This window comes from Myotis myotis, unplaced genomic scaffold (assembly GCF_014108235.1).
Source record: "Myotis myotis isolate mMyoMyo1 unplaced genomic scaffold, mMyoMyo1.p scaffold_m19_p_8, whole genome shotgun sequence".
NCBI classification, from domain to species: Eukaryota; Metazoa; Chordata; class Mammalia; order Chiroptera; family Vespertilionidae; genus Myotis; species Myotis myotis.
Window position 1 is genome coordinate 16965741 of NW_023416390.1, and position 21330 is coordinate 16987070.

A 21330-nucleotide genomic window follows, 5' to 3' on the forward strand; every position below is an offset into this window, starting at 1 on the left:
ACATGAGGAACTGTATTTAAAGGGCCAGAAGGTTGAGAACCACTGAACGATCCATTTTGAGTTATGGTTGTGTGTATGGTATTGTATTAGTCAGCGTTCTTATAAAAACATAACATGATTCCAAAATACTGAATCAGCTTTGTATCCCTGGAATAAACCCCATTTGATTATGCTGTATATCTATTTTATATACTGTGGAGTGCTATTTGTTACTACTTTGTCAAGGATTTTTGCTTCCATATTCTTAAGAGGTACAATGGTTCATACTTTACATTTTTTCAGGGGCGTCGGGCACTTTTTGTTCATATATGGGTGCTAATCTTCAACTCTATCACGCAAAGTAGGAATGCGTGTTCATTTGACAAATGGGCAGAGGTTCAGAGAGACTAAACTGCTCAAGGCCACAGATTAGGGGTTGAAAGCCAGTTCTGCCTGGGCTCTTTACTGCCCAGTGGGGATGGAAGCCCCCGCTCCCCTCTCTGCCTTCTCTGACACCACCTCCTGGTGAGTTTGGGGGTTTCTTTGCAGCCTGGTGGAGGTGGGAAGCCTACACTCCTACTCTTTAGATGCTGAGGTGAAGTTTGGGCTGCAGGTTTTTTCTGTGACGTTTGGCTGGAGCTGAAAAGTTATCATATAAAAGTTTTTTGTCCTGCTCCTCTGCACCTTTCCAGGCCCTTTGGAAGAGAAAACAGACTTTTGTTGGGGGCTTTTTTGGTCTGTACCTGTTCATGTTTCTGAGTTGCCAATGTCTACACCTCCAGATCTGGGATGTATGAGACAACAATAAAATCTAGGGAACTCACATCTGTGTGCTTCTTGGATTTCAAGGTGCCAAACCTGTCTTCCTTCTCTCTGCCTTCCAAAAAAAATTTATGTTTCTTTTATATATATATATATATATATTACTCATTGTTTTTAGTTGTAGTCAGCAAAAGGACAGGAGAAAAGTATATCTACCTCATCTTCCCAGGAGCAGAAATGTAGTATATCTCTTTAAGTGACTGCAGTCTGTTTTAAAGTTATATTTTACTGCTTCATGCAAACTCTCAGAACATGAAAATAGGATACTTCCATTTCTCCATTCCTAACCTTTGAGCTTTTGTCATACATTTTACTTTTCCAAATGCTATTCACTGCACATTCACAATTTTACACATTAGATTATCTTTGGACATGATTTAAATAATAAGATAATTTTATATATGTATCCATGCAGTGCTCTCAATCCCATTTATAGAATCATATATTCATCTGGCATTGTTTCCTCCTGACTAACAACCTTGCTTTACTATCTCTAGGAGGGTGGTTTTCCTCCCTGTGCTGCTCTCTTCTCTCTGGCACTATCTGCAGACTTGAGCCTCCCTGGGCTGTCAGTGCCGCCTCCTCAACTCAAGGAGTCTTTGGGATTCTACCTGGGTCTCTCCAGACTGTGCCAAGGCTCAAAAATTCTCTAAAGGTAGTTAGCCAGGACAATCACAAGGCTGACCTCATTCATTTCCTCTCTCTGCTTCATTATCTGATATGTACACCCTTGCAAACTGTCATTTCATATATTTTGTCCATCTTTTGGTTGTTTCATTGAGGAACAGTAAATATAATCCCTTTTATTCCATCCTGATAGAAGTAGACATCTGATATTTATTTCTTAAAATCCAAAATAAGATTACTTGCTGTTTCTTGCTTCTTGCATATAGGCACACTTTTTATATAGAATTTCTCCAAAATGCCCATAGCTTCTAAACATCCATAAACTTTATTGAAAATTATAGTTCCTTCTACTCTATTTTACCTTATTTTAATTTTTAACATTATTATAAATAACATAAAGGTGACTTTAAAAAATAACCTGAAAGAACAGAGATCAAATAGAGTATTTTACAGTGTATGTAGGATTGTCCCTCTTCTCAAATATATTTTCCTTTTTTAGGTAACTCATCAGTTTGCAGACTTTGCTTAATTGTGGTACTCTCCATTTTTGAAGATGTATTAAATTTAAATAACATATATTATAATTATTTTTATCTTCTTATATGGAGACACTTTTCAAAAGTTGAATGATTTGTTGTTCTACTTGGGAAATTCTAACAGTTTATCCCCTATATTGATTTTAAACTAATTGCAAGAGTTCTTTCCTTCTGACTCATTCAGTTCTCTCACCGTGCAAAAGAAATGTCAGTAGAAATGGAATTTTAATATAGTTCTCATATCACTGATTCCCTTGGAGTATAAGTGATTTCCCACAGATTTGTGAAGATGTAAGAAGTAAGAAAGTTCAATCGAGCTGATGGAATATAAATGTATAAGAACAAAATCTATATAATAGCTTAAGAGTTAAAAAGAAGCAAAGATAAATGATATTAATGGATATAAAGTTATAATACCCATTTACCCATTTTTATAAACATTCAGCCATTTTAACGTTATTTATGAACTATTTCATAGTCTGAAACATATAAGAATTTATATATAATTATCATATATACTTGCTTATGGAATAAACATGATTATCAGAGGAATCCTTGAAGAGGGGGGAAAAACCACCCATAACAAAAGCAACTTGTAAAGACAAGTAGAATATATTCAAAATCATGTTGCTCAGTGTTATGCATCTCTGGCTCTTCATATTAAACACCCTCATATTGGTATAGAAAACATAATCAATGCCTCACGTTCCTTGTTTATTTAACTACTTGTCTAAGGCCATAAAATACATTTTAAGATTCTGCCTTCAGGCCGTTGATAAAGGTATCCGTACCTCTTTGTTATTGCCCATTTCCTGATCTACTTATTTCTGCTTATTATTTTTTGGGGGAAATGGACAAATGACTATTTTTGAAAGGAGGTAGGATAGCATAATATTGGGTTTTAGAACCTACAAATAACTTAATGTGAAGCTTAGTTATTTTTCATGTTCTTCTTTTAATTTATCTATATTTTGTAACACTTTTGGTAATAAACAAGTATTTCTTTGATAATAAGAACAATAATATAGAGACTTATTACAAAAAAAAACACACACATTTTTTTTTTGTAGTTTGAAAACCTCTCACTCTTGTCCCTTCACCCTCCCTCTTCCAAAGCTGATAGGACTCTATAACAAGTGGAATTGTTTTGTCATGTGGTAGTAATTTAAAACTTTTTGAGGATCCTCCATACTGTTTTCCATAGTTCCTGAACCAAATTACACCCCTTTTCCCTGCATCTCACCAGCACTTTACTCTCCTCTTTTGAAAATAGCCATTCTAACAGGTGTTAAGTGACATCTCACTGTGGTTTCAATTTGAATTTCCCTGGTGATTGGAGATGTTGAGCACATTTTCATACATTTGTGTTAATCATTTGTATGTCTTCTTTGGAGAAATGTTCATTCAAGTCCTCTGCCCACTTTTATTCATAGTTGTTTGTTTGCTTTGTTTTATTTTGTTTTTGGTTATTGAGTTTTTTTAGTTCTTTATATACTTTGGATATTAATACCTTATCAGATACATAATTTGCAAATATTTTATCCCAATCTATAGGTTCCCTGTTCACTTTGTTGATTGCTTTTTTTTGCTTTGAAAAATGTTTTAGTTTGATATAGTTCCACTTGTTTATTTTTGCTTTGTTGCTTCTGTTTTTGGTATTGTATCCATAAAATCATTGCCAAAACCAATGTCAAGAGGCTTACCTCTTATGTTTTATTTTAGGAGTATTATGATTTATGTCTTACATTTAAGTCCTTAATCCATTTTGAGCTAATTTTTCCAGCTTTCAGAGGCCACTTTGGAATTCCTCTGCTTGTAGATATATAATTCCAACCTCTGTTTCCATGGTCACATCACCGTCTCCTTTATTAAAATCAAATATCCCTTTTTCTCCTTCCCATAAGGTCACATGTGACTACATTTAGGGCCCACCCAGATAGTCCAGATTAATTTGCCAATCTTAAAATACACAGCTTGATTACATATGTCAAGTCCCTTTTGCCATATAAAGTAGCATTCACAGATACTGGGGATTAGGATGTGGTCATCCTTGGGGTGGGGATTATAAAATTCTATTGCAATAAGCACTTTATGTAGACATATATAAGTGAGAATGTCATTATGGGTTTTTGAAAATGTTGGAATAAGTTAAAGCCATAAAATTTAGGAGAAGGTAGGAGTGGAAGAATAAGACATACCCCTTCACCATACTGAATAGGTGAAACAGGTGTTACCAAAAGTTTGTTCACTCTTAAGTGCTCTAGGTACTATATCTCTGACTTGAGTAGGACCTGGGGAGAAAATTCTGGTAGAGGGATATATGACAGGCAGCTGTGACAGCAGTGATAAAATATTGAAAAGTCCTTGAATATTCTTAGAACACTGAGCACATTATAAAGTACTTCTCAGAAGGCACATTAACTTGAAAAAAGTAAAATAAGTTCATAAGTGTGTTGTCGAAGTTCTGAAGTAAATAAAATATAATAGTAAAATATATATTGTACTATAATTAGTCAATGTGTAAATAAGCATTAAATATCCCCTTTAATGTCTTGAATGTGTTAGATTAGTAAAAGGATAAAACAGAACACTATTGATAAAACTCATTTTTGGTCCATTCTTTCTTTTTGTCTCCCAAAACTGTTATTAAATATACAGTGTTAAGTGGCCCAACTGAAAATTTCCTACAATAGGTCCTTTTTGAGAGAACAAATCCTCAAAAGATGAAATGAATTACCAGGGCAACGTGTTTTTAAAATATATTTCTGACTACAGAATAAAAAGAATAATGAGGGGTGTTATAAAACACAATAGCGTTTCTAAATGGATTTTCCTCAGACACCTGCCTCAGAAAGATCTGGTATTAAAAATGCAGAACCCTGGGTCCTCCTGATCTATATTAGCTTTCACTGTTATACCACTGTCTGTATTAGTTTATCAGGTCTGGTATAACAAAATGCCACAAAATGATAGCCTAAAATGACAGAAATTTCTTCTATCACAATTCTATCACAGTTGTATCACAATTTATTCTATCACAGTTCTGCTTCAAAATCAAGGTGTTGGCTGGCTGGATCTTTCCTAGGGGCTTTCCTAGTTTCTGGGGGTTGCTGGCGTTCCTTGGTTTTCCTGACTTATGCGTAACTCTATTCTTTGACCCTGTCTTCATTGGTTGTCTTCCCTTTATGTGTGTATGTCTTTACCTGATGTTCTCTTCTGTGTGCCTGTCTGTCACTGTCTCTCTTCTCCTATTCTCACAAATTATAGTGGATTAAGGGCCCATTCTAATCTAGTATAAGCTCATCTACATTTTAATTACATCTACAAAAAACCTCTCTCTACATAAGATCACATTCATGGTACCAGGAGTTAAAACTTCAACACACACACACACACACACACACACATACACATTAATCCTCACCGGAGGATATTTTTCCATTGATTTTTAGAGAGAGTGGAAGCAAGAGAGAAAGAACTAGAGATGTGAGAGAAACACATCGATTGGCTGTCTCCTGCATGAGCCCTGACCAGAATCTAACCCGGGACCCTCTGGTCCTCAGGCCAGCACTCTATCCATTGAGCCAAACTGGCTAGGGCTCAACACATTTGTGTGTGTGTGTGTGTGTGTGTGTGTGTGTGTGTGTGTGTGTGTGTGTGTTGGGGGTTGGCGACATAATACATACCACAATACTATACTATCCAAACAACAATCATTGAAAATTGGAGACCAGACTTAAAAGTTTTTGCTTTAAAATATCTCAAATACTGATCTACTGGCAAGTTATTAAAATATTGCCCTTTGTAATAAAAACGGAAGCCTGCAGTAATCCTGGCTGTTATTGTTGAGAGGCCCTCCATTCTTTCAGAGTTTCCAGGTTACAAATGGAAGGGATGTCATTTCTAAATTTGTAACTGCTTATTAACATTTTGAAAAGAACACAGAGACCATTTTGCAACTTTGTAATTAAACATTATGCTGTTTCAAATACAGTAAGAAAATCTAATTTGAGGTGTTCTTTTTTTTTTTTTTTTTTTTTTTTACAAAGAAGAATGTATTAATGTATTACATTGGTAATAAAACAAATTTTAAAAGTACAGTTAAGATTTTCTATCTTCTGGTTACTTAGAAGAAGAATGACTTTACTATATCCTAAGTTATGCACTTTATGATTCATACTGAGCTATGGTTTACCAAAAGGTGTGGCAAATGCAGAAGGTTTAGTTATTAGTCATTAACTATAGTTTTACAATTCCTTTTTACTAATTGCATGTTGAGTGAGGTAGATTTTTCTACTATCAAACTGGAGGAATATCAAAATCAGAGATAAATATAGAACTGTATATTCCTTCGATAATATTTGTGCAAAAGTATATTCTACATCAACAAATACATGTATACTGAACCAGTATACTAAATTCATATTGTGAAGATTTTTTATAAATCACTAAGTCTGTTACTTGACAAAGACAATCTTAAAATGCTTAAATTACAAGAGAAAAGGAAAACCATTTTTGAGGAATCAAACATATACCTATTCATTGTTTAAGCTCTTAGGAGACCATTTAAAAATTTCTTAATATCTAGGCTCCTATTCATTACTCTTATTCTTTCCATGTCTACCACTGGTTGAGTGAACGTGGGATAAAAAGATTAAGAATTAGAAAAAAGAAAAGCAAACTTTCTGTCAAGAATCAGAAATGTATAAAACTAAGGATATAATCTAGGCTAAATTAAAGGACACATCTCATCCAATGTAAACATACATATTTTGGTATATACGTAATAAAATTTTGTATTTCTTGAGTCTATGTGGAATAGAAGAATGTGTAAGAACTTAAGTTCACTCACAATAGGAATCTCATGTTACAATAGATCTCTTTTCTCTGGAAAATATTTTTCAGGATCCAAAACAGCTAAAATGTGAGTTCCTCACAAATTATAGCTACAGTTTATGAAAATTGGTAACCTGAGCTGCCTTAAACCCTTTATAAAACAAGATGGAGTATTAGTAAATAAATTATTTTACTGACTACTTTACTTAGTAAGATTAAATTATATCTGCTTTCTTAAGAGTTTATATTTTCTTAAAAATATACTATATTATCAATTCACATGTATCAAAAATAAATTTAAACATATGTGTTTATACCCTTGTAATTGTTCCAATGGATTTAATAAATAAGAAGGCATCCTGATAGCAAAATATTCCTTAGGGGATGTGACTTTTTAACAAGACTAATTCATCATAACCACAATTAGAATACATTTTTATGAATAAATCATTTAAATTCTAAGTATTTTATTTGACATTTATCATATGCAAGTCAGACAAATGCATAGTAGTGGAACTCTTAGGATGTAAAAGATAGTAGTACTCAGTAGAAAATCAGGAAAGTATAACACAGAAACAGTCTAGTTAGTGATGGAGTGGATCAATAAACATCAAAATAAGTGAGAAAAAAGATAGTGAATAAGAAATGCACTTATGAAATGAACTTTTTTCTTGAATAGCATTTCACACTTTTCAGGAGAAAACATCTTCATTTTTTCCATCACTCCCAAATGGGAAATACTCTGTTATCCTATGTTATCAAATTCACTGAAAGTGAACAGAAAATTCAATGGGGTGAATTTCCACAAACTGATTGGATCCAAAAAATTACCCAGATGTTTATTAAACATTTAGTTTTCAAGTCCCACTTACACCTATTGAATTTAAATTTCCACAGGTGGATGCTTAAGATTTGCACATACATAATCTATATATATATATAAAAGCGTAATATGCAAATCAACTAGACTGCAGAACGAACAGTCGGCTATGACACACACTGAGCAGTGACCCCAATGGGGAACTGGGAACTGGGGGTGGGTGGCGGTGGATGCGGGTGGTGTCAGGGCCCTGATTGCCCTGCCTGTTTTCCCACACACAGAGGGCGACCCTCAGCTGCAGCAGGGGTGGGGGTGGGGAGTGGGGGGGAGGGAGGGGGAGAGGGGTGGGGCCAGCTGCCAGCAGCCTGGAAGATCGGCTCTGATCACAGGCCAGGTCTAAGGACCCGACCTGTGCACAAATTTCATGTGCCAGGCCTCTAATATACTATAAAACAAGTCACTTATTCTGGTTATTCTATACCAACCACTCTTAAGGGTTGAGGAAAAGAAGTCTAGTATTCTGACCCACTGTAATTTGAACTGTTTGCTCAAATATAGAATGGGAGAAAATGTTTAAAGCTTCTATTGTTTTAAAAATAAATATTTTTATTGACTTTAGAGAGAGAGAGAAACATCAGTGATGAGAGAGAATCATTGATTGGCTACCTCCTGCATGCTGCATGCTCCCCACTAGGGATGAGAGAGAATCATTGATCGGCTACCTCCAGCATGCTCCCCAACTCAGCATGTGCCCTGACCGGGAATCATATTGTGACCTCCTGGTTCGTAGGTTGATGCTCAACCACTGAACAACACTGGCTGGGCTAAAACTTCTATGTTTTAATGTCTGAATAATGTACTTACTACAGTTTTCAGCCTTCCTATTGTCCCGAATCACTATTCTTTGGTTGATCGTGCTGAAGAGCGTCGTCCAGTTGATGGTGTGGTAGTAGCACAGGTTGCTGTTGTCAGTAATGTAGATGTTTCCTGCACTGATTTCCTTCAGGGACTGGAACTGCAGGGAAGTGATGCCTTGTTGCTTGAGGATAAGCAAGGAGAGGCCACTAAAGTGAGGAGAGAGAGAAAACATGGAACGATAATAAATATTTTCTGGCCAGGACATTCATTTCTAAAGTAAAATATCGGGTGTCACATCTTACTCCAAAGAAGATAAACAGACCACAGAGAGAGAACTGAGTCAATAAATCTGTGCTCAGAATATTAATCTTTACATGCTACATACTGGAGGCTTTAACAGTAATACCCAAAGGAAACAGGTTCACTTTTAGAAGTATGAATATTAATGATATCTCTGTCTTTGTGCACTTATTTACCACTGACGTATCTGCTCACTGCCTTCTCTCCTTCCCTCACATCTTCAGTTCCTCAAGAATGAAATCCTGTGTTAAGACTAAATAATTAAATATATTTATGTGGAATGACTTCCATATACCCTAAGTAAGATATTAATTGTATTCTATTTAATAGGTGCAGAATGCTTTCCAAGGATAAATATTGCAGAGAATTTCTTTGATCTTAGGCTTTAATTTATTTAGGAACAAAAGGATAATTGTAATAGCTGAAGAATGTATAAGTAAAGGTAGGAGATATAAAAATTTACAGAGACGAAGGAAGTTAAACTTCAATTTTACAAAATATTCAGAAGGCTTCTACAACTGGGGAAAGAATCTCTAAATGTTAAGTAACAACTACACGGTAGAAACAATCATGTCAAGGAAATTGTTTTTATTTCAATATAGTCCACATTTTGTAGTTAAGTTCCTTTTGCATTCTCTGAAGAATAACTGTGTTTCCCGCATTCCAACTAATGGACATGATTTTACATTTTGGAAATCTAAACTGTTCCCTTTTATTTTACTTCTAAATCTAAAAATAGTTTGCTGACATATATATCAGCAAAATATGCACGTGTGTGTGTGTGTATACTCAACTGAGCTATAATTCATTTTCTCAAATCCTGGCTCTCATTATAAATACTTGATTTGTGGATTATAATATGAGTATAATGATGCCTTGATATACTTATAATATTCAGTAGATAGTAAAATTTGTTGCATATAACATGACTAAGTTATATCTCTGAACTCTCCTTTTATATTAATACTTCCCCATTTACCTTTTAAAACCTCTTATAAATACACCTGTTTTAATAGAAAAATTCAATGAATTTTCTGTGAAATGCCATTATATAATATTTGATGACAATATTGATTTCAGGCAGCATTTAGATTTAAGCAATAAACATTAAATTAAAATATCCTTATGTAAATCAGCTTTTAACTCTTCATAAACAATAGTTTCATAAAGATAAAAATCTGAAATAAAGTAAAAGCAGTGGCTTAGTAAATATTAACTCTACTTTTATTATATGAATAAAACTATTGACATTAGAACAGCGTCCTTTTGAGCCTTGATCATTCTGTTTATTACAACTAGCACTGCACAGAGGGAGGTGGACTAATTCGTGAAACATCAGCTCCATGATGCTTGGTTCAAATGAAAGCACCAGAAGCAAAACAAGAACTTCCCGTATGGCACTTGTATCCCCTACATCTGAGCTATTTCTAAGTCATCCAACTCTCTCTTTGAATTATAATAAATATGATAAAAAGAGTTAAACTTATGCTTCATATCATGCATTCCATACCTGCAAAACATTACTATTACTTTAATGATAGGTGGTTGGAAAGTCCAGCTGTGTATTCTGTATACTTTAAGCACAACTGGGGTAACTTTTTGTTGAACTCACATTGGAATTAAAAGAAGAAACCCAATATTTCTAGAATCAGTAAATTCATGAGGTTAATAGTTTTGATGTAATATGTACATGATGCTACTCTTGAAATCTGGGAGACCTGCATCTTTGAACATATAAACCTACCTATAGAGTACTCTTCCACCAATGGTCACCAGGTTAGAAAAAACACTGAAGTCAGTCATGTTTGGAGGCCATGACTGTATGTTCAAGAAACCTATAAAAGAAGAGGACAGTTGAAAAATTCATTACATCATTGTCTGAGCAATAGTGTTTAACACTGATTATTCTTGAAATATGATAAAAATGTGTTGAAAGATAAGAAAAGGAAAGTGAATATTCCTACTTTTGAACCATTCTATCTCATATTTCTTCTTCCAAAATGGAGTGTTTTAGCCAAAGTTTCATGGCTCCAGTACTCCAAAGAATATCAAAGGAGGGGGACAAAGAGGGAGGAATGGGGCACATCTGTAATACTGTCAATAACAATAATGATAATAAGCACCAAAAATCTATATTTCTCAGACATATGGAATCATATAATTGTAGATGTTAATCTACATAAATCTTAATTTAATGTATTCTTCTAAAAGCAAAAATATTTAGACTAACTAGATAAAGAGAAAAATTCAATTTCAATTTCCCTGAAATCCTTTACCACTGTATCTATACACTTACTAGTAGACCTCAGTTGCCCATCTTGCATTCTAAGACATAGACATACATACTTACCCCTCCTCATTTGACTTTATACTCTTTAGTAACAAATCATGTTTAATTCATTTCTATAAACCCATATCATCTACTATAACAGCACCAAATGTATTACATGCTCTATAAACATGTGCTAAATGAATGCTATGCATTACCCACACTAAATAGTACTTCTTGTGAAAAGGTAAAAAAAAAAATGCTTCCAAAGATCAATTGGCACTTGCAAAACAGTAACATCAAAATGTCAAGAATATTTTACTCTTTAAATTCCATGGGCTTTCAAAATGTGCATACATGCTAAGGAGTAGAGACTTGAATTTACTTTGAAATTGAGTTTCTGGTTCCAATATTATATAATATTTTCAAGAAATTGTTAAAATTCACATGGTTAGTAACACAATTGCACTTGAAAAATTACCTGTTATCTCTCGGACTGTCCGAAATACATTCAGTTTCTCTGGGTCTATAGCTTCAATCGCATTGTAAGGGTCCCTAGAAAAACCAGGAGAGAAGCAGTCAGATTCAAAATTAAATAAAGGAATAAAAATATAAAAATGTGACATTATTTTATTCGAGTTGAATTGTCATTATCAAGAGGAAGGGTAATAATGTCTGTCCAGATTTTTCTGCCTTGGATATGGAGGAAAATTTAAAGTTGCTTTGAGGACCACTTTGATGACAGAGAATATGAGTTTATCAAAGGCAAGTCTAGATTTAGAGAAATGATTCAGTTTGATTATACAGAAGACCTCCAAATACAGCAAATCCATTTATTAACCATGCTTTATATTTTGCTTTAAACGTTTATTCTTAACTGGGAAAATAAAACCTGCAAATAGACTATGTTATAGTAAGGACATTGCCTTCCAGGCTCCTCAAAGCACTCAAAATTGTGAATAACACTTGTAATTTCTTAAGAAGCATAAAAACAAACACATGAAGTCACCTTTTTTGCTGTATCTCCATATTTACCTATTAGTGAGTTTTCATAATATTTATAACATTATATAAAAGTATCTCTTCATATGAATTATTTAGAGCAATTTTGTTCCTAACTGATATTTATATTCATTTTTATAACCGACCTACTTGCTTCCATCTATATAAATCATACTAAGATTTAAAAACACAATTTACAATAAATTTAATCATATTCAAAAGGTGTTATAAATTTGAAGATCTAATGCATACACATATTTTTGTAAAAAATGTTTTTGATATGTATACAGAGAGAGATGACCTGTCTTTTCAAAAATGAACATACATATCTTTTAAAATTAAATGTTTAATAGGGTTTTTTTCAGAGGTTTTCATCTTAAGTACATTTTTTGGTATAATATACTTATCACATGAAATAATTGCAAACTTGAATATTAAGCCAAACATAAACATAATAATACCAAACATTCCTCAGTAATTCAAGGAATATTTTCAATGTTTAAGGAATACATAGTATTTTTGAAAATGTTTGATTACTTTAAAATTACTCTGTGCTATCCTGAGCAAGTAGAGCCCTAATATTAAAATATGCTCTTCAGAGAAAAATTGAATTCTCTTCTCTAAGAGAGATCAAACCTTCTAAGAACAATGAACTTAGGCTTCTTTAGAAGCATATTCACCTGTAGCAATCAATTTAGTTTTATTCTTGCTATGAACATCTGCCAATTTTTTGCACCTTATACATATATAAAAACAATCTTTATTTGGTTTTTTTATATTGCTTTTTTAATTTTTAATTAAATATATTGGGGTGACAATGGTTAATAAAAGTATATAGGTGCAAATGTACAATTCTATGTTATAGCACCTGCATACTGCACTGTATTGCCCACCGCCCAAAGTCATATCTTCTTCTGTCACCATATATTTGACCACGTTTACCTTTTACTACTCCCATCACTTCTCTTCCCTCTGGTAACCACCATACTGTTTTTTGTGTCTAAGTTAGGACATCTGTTGTTTTACCAATCTTTAGGAACCTTCTTTTGTTTCCAGAGAATAAACACTAGGATATGGTAGTCCACTGGATGTGATTTAACAGGGTTATCAATCCAGGTGCTCCAAAGTCCCCTGAAAAATTGGCATATGGCCTGTTTGAGGGGAATCTGAGTGTGAATCTCCTGGCAGTTATTTATCTTAGAGCCTCTTATAGACTCTATTAGTTCCAGAAACCATGATATATGGAACTACCTTTAGTGTAGCTGTCTCAACTTGATTCACTGGCGTATTCTTCTACACTGTGAACATCCCATATTGTCAAAGGGAAAAAAATTGCTTGATTAAATGACTGTTTCAAACTAAGAAGTGCGGTCCATTTACTGTACAACTAGTTTAAATGGAGAGTTACGGAGAGCTTGGAGAAACACTATAAATGAGTTTCCCTATAATTCACACATAAATAATGAATACGTTCCTCAATGTGACATTAAGAGCCCTCAAAAACTTCAAGTCTAAATTAAATGTTCTGGCAAACTTGCTCTATTTATAACTGAAGATGCATAGAATGAATGACTATGCTTTGTATGAATAGGAAGCAAAAATAAAAAATAAGTTCACTATAAATTCTTGTTGTTATCCTATTTTATGGGCAAAGACTTTTGTATGCAGAATAAATGTCAGCACTACAGTAGCAGAATGAACTTTCAACATTTGATTTCTGATGAAAAGCAGTGTCTAGAACAGCTCTGGCCATACAATAAAATATTCTGACTTTATTGAGAAACACTCAAAACCCAGGGCAAGAACATAATAATGGGGTCACTTCAGTCCTATATTAAGAACATGTCCAGGTTGTGGGGAATTAAGTGAATTCTGGACTGTTCACATGAAGCCCAATGGACCATAGACATTTTATATACTTAATTTAGAGATTCAGGACTTTCATAAAATAAGTTGACAGAATCCCACTTACCAACTTCAGAGTACCTGTAGGGAGTTTCATTCTATAGACACTTGAAATCCATAGAACTATAAAGTCAAGAAATTTACTAGCTAAATTCAGAACCGTGAGTAAGAACATTACATGCACTCTGTCACCATTGCTGGTGATCCAATATAAAGCTCAGGATAAAGACAGAGCAACATATTTTCACAATTGCATCACAATCTATTTCTTCATTCAACCAATTATCACATGTTCATTGTCTTTCAACTTTGCAGTGTGTCATCTGAATACTTCCTTGTCAGTGTCTCATTGTGACACAGTATGGACATGTTTATCTGGTGAGCATTTTGTTGCTTCAAGCACATGCACATAAACCATGTCAAACATGACAAGATTAAAGGGGGATTATTCCCATGGATAACCCTAAACACTGCGTTTTGCCTTTGATTCCCATTCTAAATAAGGAAACAAGAGTACAGTCTATCTCTGGCAATGGCACTATTGTTCTAGAAACTAAACATTTTCTCTTATTTCATCTTTAAATAGATCCAGAGACATAGAAGCATGGAACAGACTGTCTAATCTCAGAGAAAAGGTAGAGGTGGGTGGGAAACGATTAACCAAAGAATTTATATGCATATATGTATAACCCATGGACACTGACAATAGAGTGATGAAAGCCTGGGGTGGGGGGATGCGTGTGGCCAGAAGGGGTCAATGGGAAGAAAAGAGGTTATTTGTAATACTTTCAACAATAAAGATAAATTCAAAAAATAAATAAATTACAACTGAAGAATTAAAATCACTTAAATATATATATATATATATATATATATTATATATATATATATATATATAGTATATATATATATAGTATATATATATATATATATATGTATATACTAGAGGCCCGGTGCACAAAAATTTATGCACTCGGAGGGGAGGGGGGCGCCCTCAGCCCGGCCTGTGCCCTCTCGCAGTCTGGGACCCCTCAGGGGTTGACCACCTGCTGGCTTAGGACCGCTCCCCGGGGATTGGGCCTAAGATGGCAATCAGACATCCCTCCGGCAGCCTGGCAGCCCTCGGGGGATGTCCACTTGCCAGCAGGGAGCAGGCCTAAACTGTAGTCAGACATCCTTAGCACTGCTGAGGAGGCAGGAGAGGCTCCCACCACCACCGCTGTACTTGCAACCATCAGCCTGGCTTGTGGCTGAGTAGAGCTCCTCCCATGTAAGAGCACCCTGACCACCAGAGGGCAGCTCCTACATTGAGCGTCAGCCCCTTGGTGGTCAGTTTGTGTCATAGTGACCAGTCATTTCCAGTCCTTCTGCTGTTAGGGTCAGTTTGCATATTACCTAGTTACTATATAGGATAGAGGCCTGGTGCATGGGTGGGGGCCGGCTGGTTTGCCCTGAAGGGTGTCCTGGATCAGGGTGGGGGTCCTGCTTGGGTGCCTGGCCAGGCTGGATGAGGGGATGATGGCTGTTTGCAGCTGGTCACACCCCCTTCAGGGTGGGGGTCCCCACTAGGGTGCCTGGCCAGCCTGGGTGAGGGGATGATGGCTGTTTGCAGCTGGTCACACCCCCTTCAGGGTGGGGGAGCCGCTTGGGTGCCTGGCCAGCCTGGGTGAGGGGATGATGGCTGTTTGTAGCTGGTCACACCCCCTTCAGGGTGGTGGTCACCACTGGGGTGCCTGGCCAGTCTGGGTGAGGGGCTGAGGGCCGTTTTTAGGCTGGTGGGTGACTGAAGCTCCCAACCTCTCCTTTTTTTCTTTTTTTTTTATTCTGGGATTTATTTACCTTCTATGGCTGTCACTGGAGCTGAGAGCCGGCTTTAGCTCTGAGGCTCAGCTCCAGCTTGAGGCCTTGGCTGCTGAAAGCAGGTATCTGGGTTTGTTTGGCTTCTGTAATTGAAACACTTTTGCAACTCCAGCTCTGAGGCCCGGCTGGCTGAAAGCAGGTTTCGGGGGTTTGTTTAGCTTCTATAATTGCAACATTGTTTCTTTGAATGCAGCTCAGAGGCCGGCAGCGGCAGGCGGGGAACCTTGGCTTCCTCCATCACTGGAGGAAGCAAGCCTCCTGTTCGCTTCAGCTGCCTGGCTGCCAGCCGCCATCTAGGTTGGCAGTTAATTTTCATATCGCCCTGATTAGCCAATGGGAAAAGTGTTGGAGCTAAGGTTGATTAGCATGTTTGTCTATTATTAGATAGGATATACTAGTATATGGAAGCTTTCTTATCTATGACTTTTATTTCAGAATTGAAAAGGAAGTATTAAAATGCTGAATATATGAGATGGATATTGGTCTGATTGAGATGAAAACCACTTGTGTACTGAAATTAATGTGTCTGTTTTAAAATTTTTACCCATACTGATGGACTTCAGGCCAATCATTTATTATATCCAGGTGAAATCAGATACTGTGAATCAAGTGGCTTATGTCTTATTTCTCATAAGATACTGTTAACATGATATGCTCTGTCATTCATGGTGATATTTGGTATTCAGTATATTTAAAATATGAATATGTTGTTTTACTAAGTGTCACATATGCTTTAAATTATATGGAAGCACCTAAATATCAACACAGGTCTTCTACCCAATGACCATGGAGGCAATGATAGCAATGAAAAATGGATACAAAGAGCCAGTGGGTACTATAGTGAATTTGATTGAATGTGTCCCATCTTAAAATGGCTAGTACTGCCTAGCTTGAAGAGAGTGTTGCTATGTAAAAATGTGGGCTAAGAATAGCCAAGTACATACATTTTTAAAAAGAACTTAGAAATCTTGACCTTTAAAGAAAATACTACATGGGCCAATATATCATACCTGGGGTAGAAAGTATATACACATTATTAGAGTATCTGGCATAGACCCATATTCAAAGCTACATTCTAAAGGGAAAAAAAAATGCTTATGTAATAAGACCTAGAGCGATTTATTTAAATAGAAAAAAATAAACTATTCTGTCCTATTTCTCTTGCTGTTTCTATTAGGACATATTTATTCTAAATGTGTTAAATTATGTTCTTTCTAGAAATGATGTGACACATGTTTACAGTAAGATTTTGAACTGAAATATGGGAGTGATACTTTTTATCTGTAGCTTGTAGCACTAATATTTAGGGTATAGGTAGTAATGTAGACAAATAGATAAAATATAAAGTAAAATATTGACATTTTTATCGCAATTGAAAGACTACAAACTGGGTTGTTTTCCTAGTTAAAACCAGCAGGGGGTTCTGTAATGAAGGAGCCTAGAAAATGTTACGATTTTTACTGCTAAAATGAAATTCATTTTATAGATTTCTCAGAGTAGTACTAACTTTCCAGTCTTAAAAAAAAGAAAAATGCACATAAAGACAAAGAGATGTTCTGAAAGCTCAGGACAATTTTAATTTTCTGATTTGATTTTTGTGAGATACTTTTTGTAAAAAGAAGTATTAACTTACATTGTTTTAAACTATTTTTTTTTTAGAAATTTGAATGGAATTCCCCACTTTACCCATTGATATTGTTTCCCTAATCATATCTGAAGATATGCCAAGCTTGCTGAAATCTAAGGATGTAATGAGAATGTCCTGCAAATACATCTTAGCTTGTATATAAATTTATATTTTTTAAATCTAACCAGTCACTAATCTCATAATCTGATGCATCCCAAACTTTGGTTTACTATCACTGCTGGTGAAGCCTGCCATCCGATTTTGTTGGAGAATAGCATTAACACAGGTAGGATTCTTCTGGGTCAAAAGATCAAACAGACAAAGCAAAAGACTCTTAACCTTAGTCTGCACTTCTAAAATATTTTTCTGTAAACATTTAATACTAACCCATGAATACCAGTGACAAGGAAGATCAAATTCCCATTGATTTTGGTGCAGTTTATGAACTTGTCGATGTTGCTGGAATCCACAGTCTGTGCGGACATCAGTGATCCCGTGCCGATGCCATCACATGCTGGAGAAACAGGAGTCACAGTTGGGAAATTTGAGAAACCAATTTCAGTGAATAAATAATTGCCTTTTCATTATAAAATAACAGTGTGTTTTCATTAGAAAATAAAAATATTTACCATAAGAAATACATTGTTTTCTAATAAATAAAATAATAATCCATTCATGCAACATTTATTACTTGGCCTGCTTATAAATATTATCCTGGTATTATCATCTAGTGACCATGACTTATAAGAATTCTATTTTATATCAAGACCCCGTATATACACATAACAGATACAAAACTAAAACAAAACTTTCCACAACAAGTACTTCCTCTTACTATATAAAATCACCTCATTTCTAATCCATCCTAAAATATTTCTTTAAAATACTTTTTAAATGCTGGTCACTTAAATAATTTCATAGCCTAATGATAGTCTACAATCTGCAGTTTTAAAAACACTGGTCCAATTAAGAATACATATTAGCCGAAACCGGTTTGGCTCAGTGGATAGAGCGTCGGCCTGCGGACTGAGGGGTCCTAGGTTCGATTCCGGTCAAGGGCATGTACGTGGGTTGCGGGCACATCCCCAGTAGGAGATGTGCAGGAGGCGGCTGATCGATGTTTCTCTCTCATCGATGTTTCTAACTCTCTATCTCTCTCCCTTCCTCTCTGTAAAAAATCAATAAAATATATTAAAAAAAAAGAATACATATTAAACAGAGTACGAATGATGTGAGTTGAGTTAAATTATTACCTGTGCCTTCTGAAGGCTGTACTTAAAAAAAAAAGAAAGAAGAAAACAACACAAAACAGGTGTGTGTTTGTGGGGGTGAGGGGGGAGAGAGGGAGAGAATGTAGTCTAATAGTAAGTCTTAAGTTTGTCCTTGTAAGACTTTAAGGCATTCCTGTTACTTTGAAAAACAAAAATATTAGAAAATTTTGAACTGCACGTTTGCCCTGCTTAACTTAAGTTTCATTCAGGTGAGGGATTTGAACATCATAGCTGGAAGGTATTTCTTTCTCCACTAAAATTATAGAACGTAAATTATATGTGTTTATTTAACACTTAGGGTAAACATCTTTGCCATTTTATATATTTTGTCTTTCAAGAAACTTTTTAAGACCTGGAGAGTAAATGTCAAATGCATTTCTCTTTGTGCCCCTTTTTATGCTTAGCAGATCATTTTGCATACATTTGCAAGCAACTAATATGTGTTCATGATGCTAAAATAATTGTGTGAACACTTGTTTTGCTCCTAATTTCTAAGATTTGCTGCTTATAGAATAAAATGCAACTTTTTTTCTGAATCCTATCAAACTTAACTCAGTTTTATCTGCACCATTTTAGCATATATCATTCAAAATCAGTAATAGACACTGTTACAATAGTAAATACTTTGGGAACTGTTCAAAGTTATGGAAAAGGTGTGGGGGGAGGTTTGGTTGTGGGAGTGGTGTGTTGTGAGAGGCCCCATTAAAATGTAAATGAAAACTTTGTTGTAGGCCCCCTCAGATATCACTCACCTTTTGGGCAAATATCAGTACAAGGTTTGCACATTTTAATCCCATTTTCCTCCACTTCCATCTTGGAACTAGGGCAGGCACGCACACAAGAACTGGAATCGACCACAAAGTTATCTGATAAAAAAGGTAAAATTAGCAATAATGTTGATGTTCTGCAAACAAGTTTACAAGGAGCTATTTTAGGGTGTGAAAATAATTAGCATTTTTTGATCATATAAATGTCTATTTCCCTAAAACACCTGTTTAAATATCTCAACCTGAAATAGCATCCAGGACCACCCACATTTGAATCCGAGGCCCGCATGTATTAGCAAGACCTAGTACTTGCTTGACTGAGCTCCACAGCCCGAAACGCCCTAAAATAGAGCAAATTTCCTTTATAGACTTAGGAAACTACATGACATTTAGTTTGTGTTTTTCAACAGTTCCACTTCATTTCAGGTCATGATGCAAGTCTGAAGTCGAAAATACTTCAAGTCACAGGAAGCACAAACAAAGCTGAAGTTAAAGTGCCTTGGATCAAGAGAGTGCACTTCACATCCAGGAAGAAATGTTTAAAATGTGTTCGATCTCTCGGTGGAGTGCCACAGAAACTGTCCCGTAGCTGGACAGGATGAAACAAACTGAAATCTAAAAGGGCATGACTTAAGAAAGGTATACAAAATAAACCAAGAAGATCTAATGGCCTGAAACATGGGTAAACTGTTTAGGGGTCCAGGGATATGGAAAGCAATGCTGTACAGTGAAAATAATGAGTTTGGAAGTCAATGAGACTGCACTCTAATCTCAAACATAACACTTCTTTTCTGAGACTTTGGACTGATCACTTGAATTTAAATTTCTTTATCTTTGAAATGGTAGCAATAATCCCCATACCCAAGCAATTCATGATATGACAAATTTAAGTTACAATAAATTTACATGAAATTATTTTGTTTTTAAATAATGATGTAGTTGATTTAGCTATTCTTATCCTCTACTTACGAGGGCATTTCTTGACACAAAATGCTCCGTATGTGTACTTTGCATTGAAGTTATGCTCCAGTTGAAAGGTGGTTGGATTGTAGACAAAAGTTTGGGGACACTGAGTCACACAAGCTCCACTGTCATTGAAATTCATGCAGGCCTGCAACATAGCAAGTATTAACTTTATTTAAAAATAACCTTAATGATACTTATTAGAGGAACAGTTTTTAGAGACATTTCTCTACTTTACTAAGTATATATCAGTTTCATGAAAACTGCAAATTTTGATAATTTCATAGTCATTAGTGCTCAATTTTAAGTTCAAATTTGCTTAGGACTTCTACAATTCTACAAAACTGTTTTTCCAATGTCAGTAAATATAGTTTATCTATAGTTTATTGATGTTCAAATTGTCTAGCATCTATCCACTAATTTGTAAATTTATATTTACTTTAAATTATTAAAATTAGCTAATAGTGAAAAATGATTACGCTCACACTGATTCAAAGGGTTTATGTTGAGTCTTAGAGTTTAGCACTAATAACTAAATCCCCCGTTCTATAGGTGATTTAGTTATTAGTGCTAGACTAAGTGCTAGACTCTTTTAAAAAAATATTTTTATTGATTTCAGAGAGGAAGGGTGAGATAGAAACATCAATGATAAGAGAGAATCTGGGGATCAAGCCCGCAACCCAGGCATGTGCTCTTGGCCTGGGACCCTTCAGACCACAGTCTGACTCTCTATCCACTGAGCCGAACCAGTTAGGACCAGCTTAGACTATTCTTAAAGCTAGTGTTTGGAGAGTTCAGTGCCTTAAGTGATATTCATTTTCACTGTTTAGTGAGAAAACACGTGATAGCTAATTACACTGAACTCAAAGGAAGGCTCTCGCTGGTGAC

At 35.3% G+C, this 21330-nt stretch overlaps 1 protein-coding gene across 1 annotated transcript in view; it reads right to left on the bottom strand.

Moving 5' to 3' along the window:
• ERBB4 (erb-b2 receptor tyrosine kinase 4) overlaps positions 1-21330 on the bottom strand; it is a 307627-nt gene that overhangs the window by 247753 nt on the left and 38544 nt on the right. The window contains exons 5-10 of the mRNA XM_036319579.1: positions 20449-20590; positions 19465-19578; positions 17829-17955; positions 11529-11602; positions 10523-10613; positions 8485-8684 (exon numbers count right to left, since the gene is read on the bottom strand). Of these exons, the coding sequence (XP_036175472.1) occupies positions 8485-8684; positions 10523-10613; positions 11529-11602; positions 17829-17955; positions 19465-19578; positions 20449-20590 (748 nt within the window). The remainder of the gene's footprint in view (positions 1-8484; positions 8685-10522; positions 10614-11528; positions 11603-17828; positions 17956-19464; positions 19579-20448; positions 20591-21330) is intronic.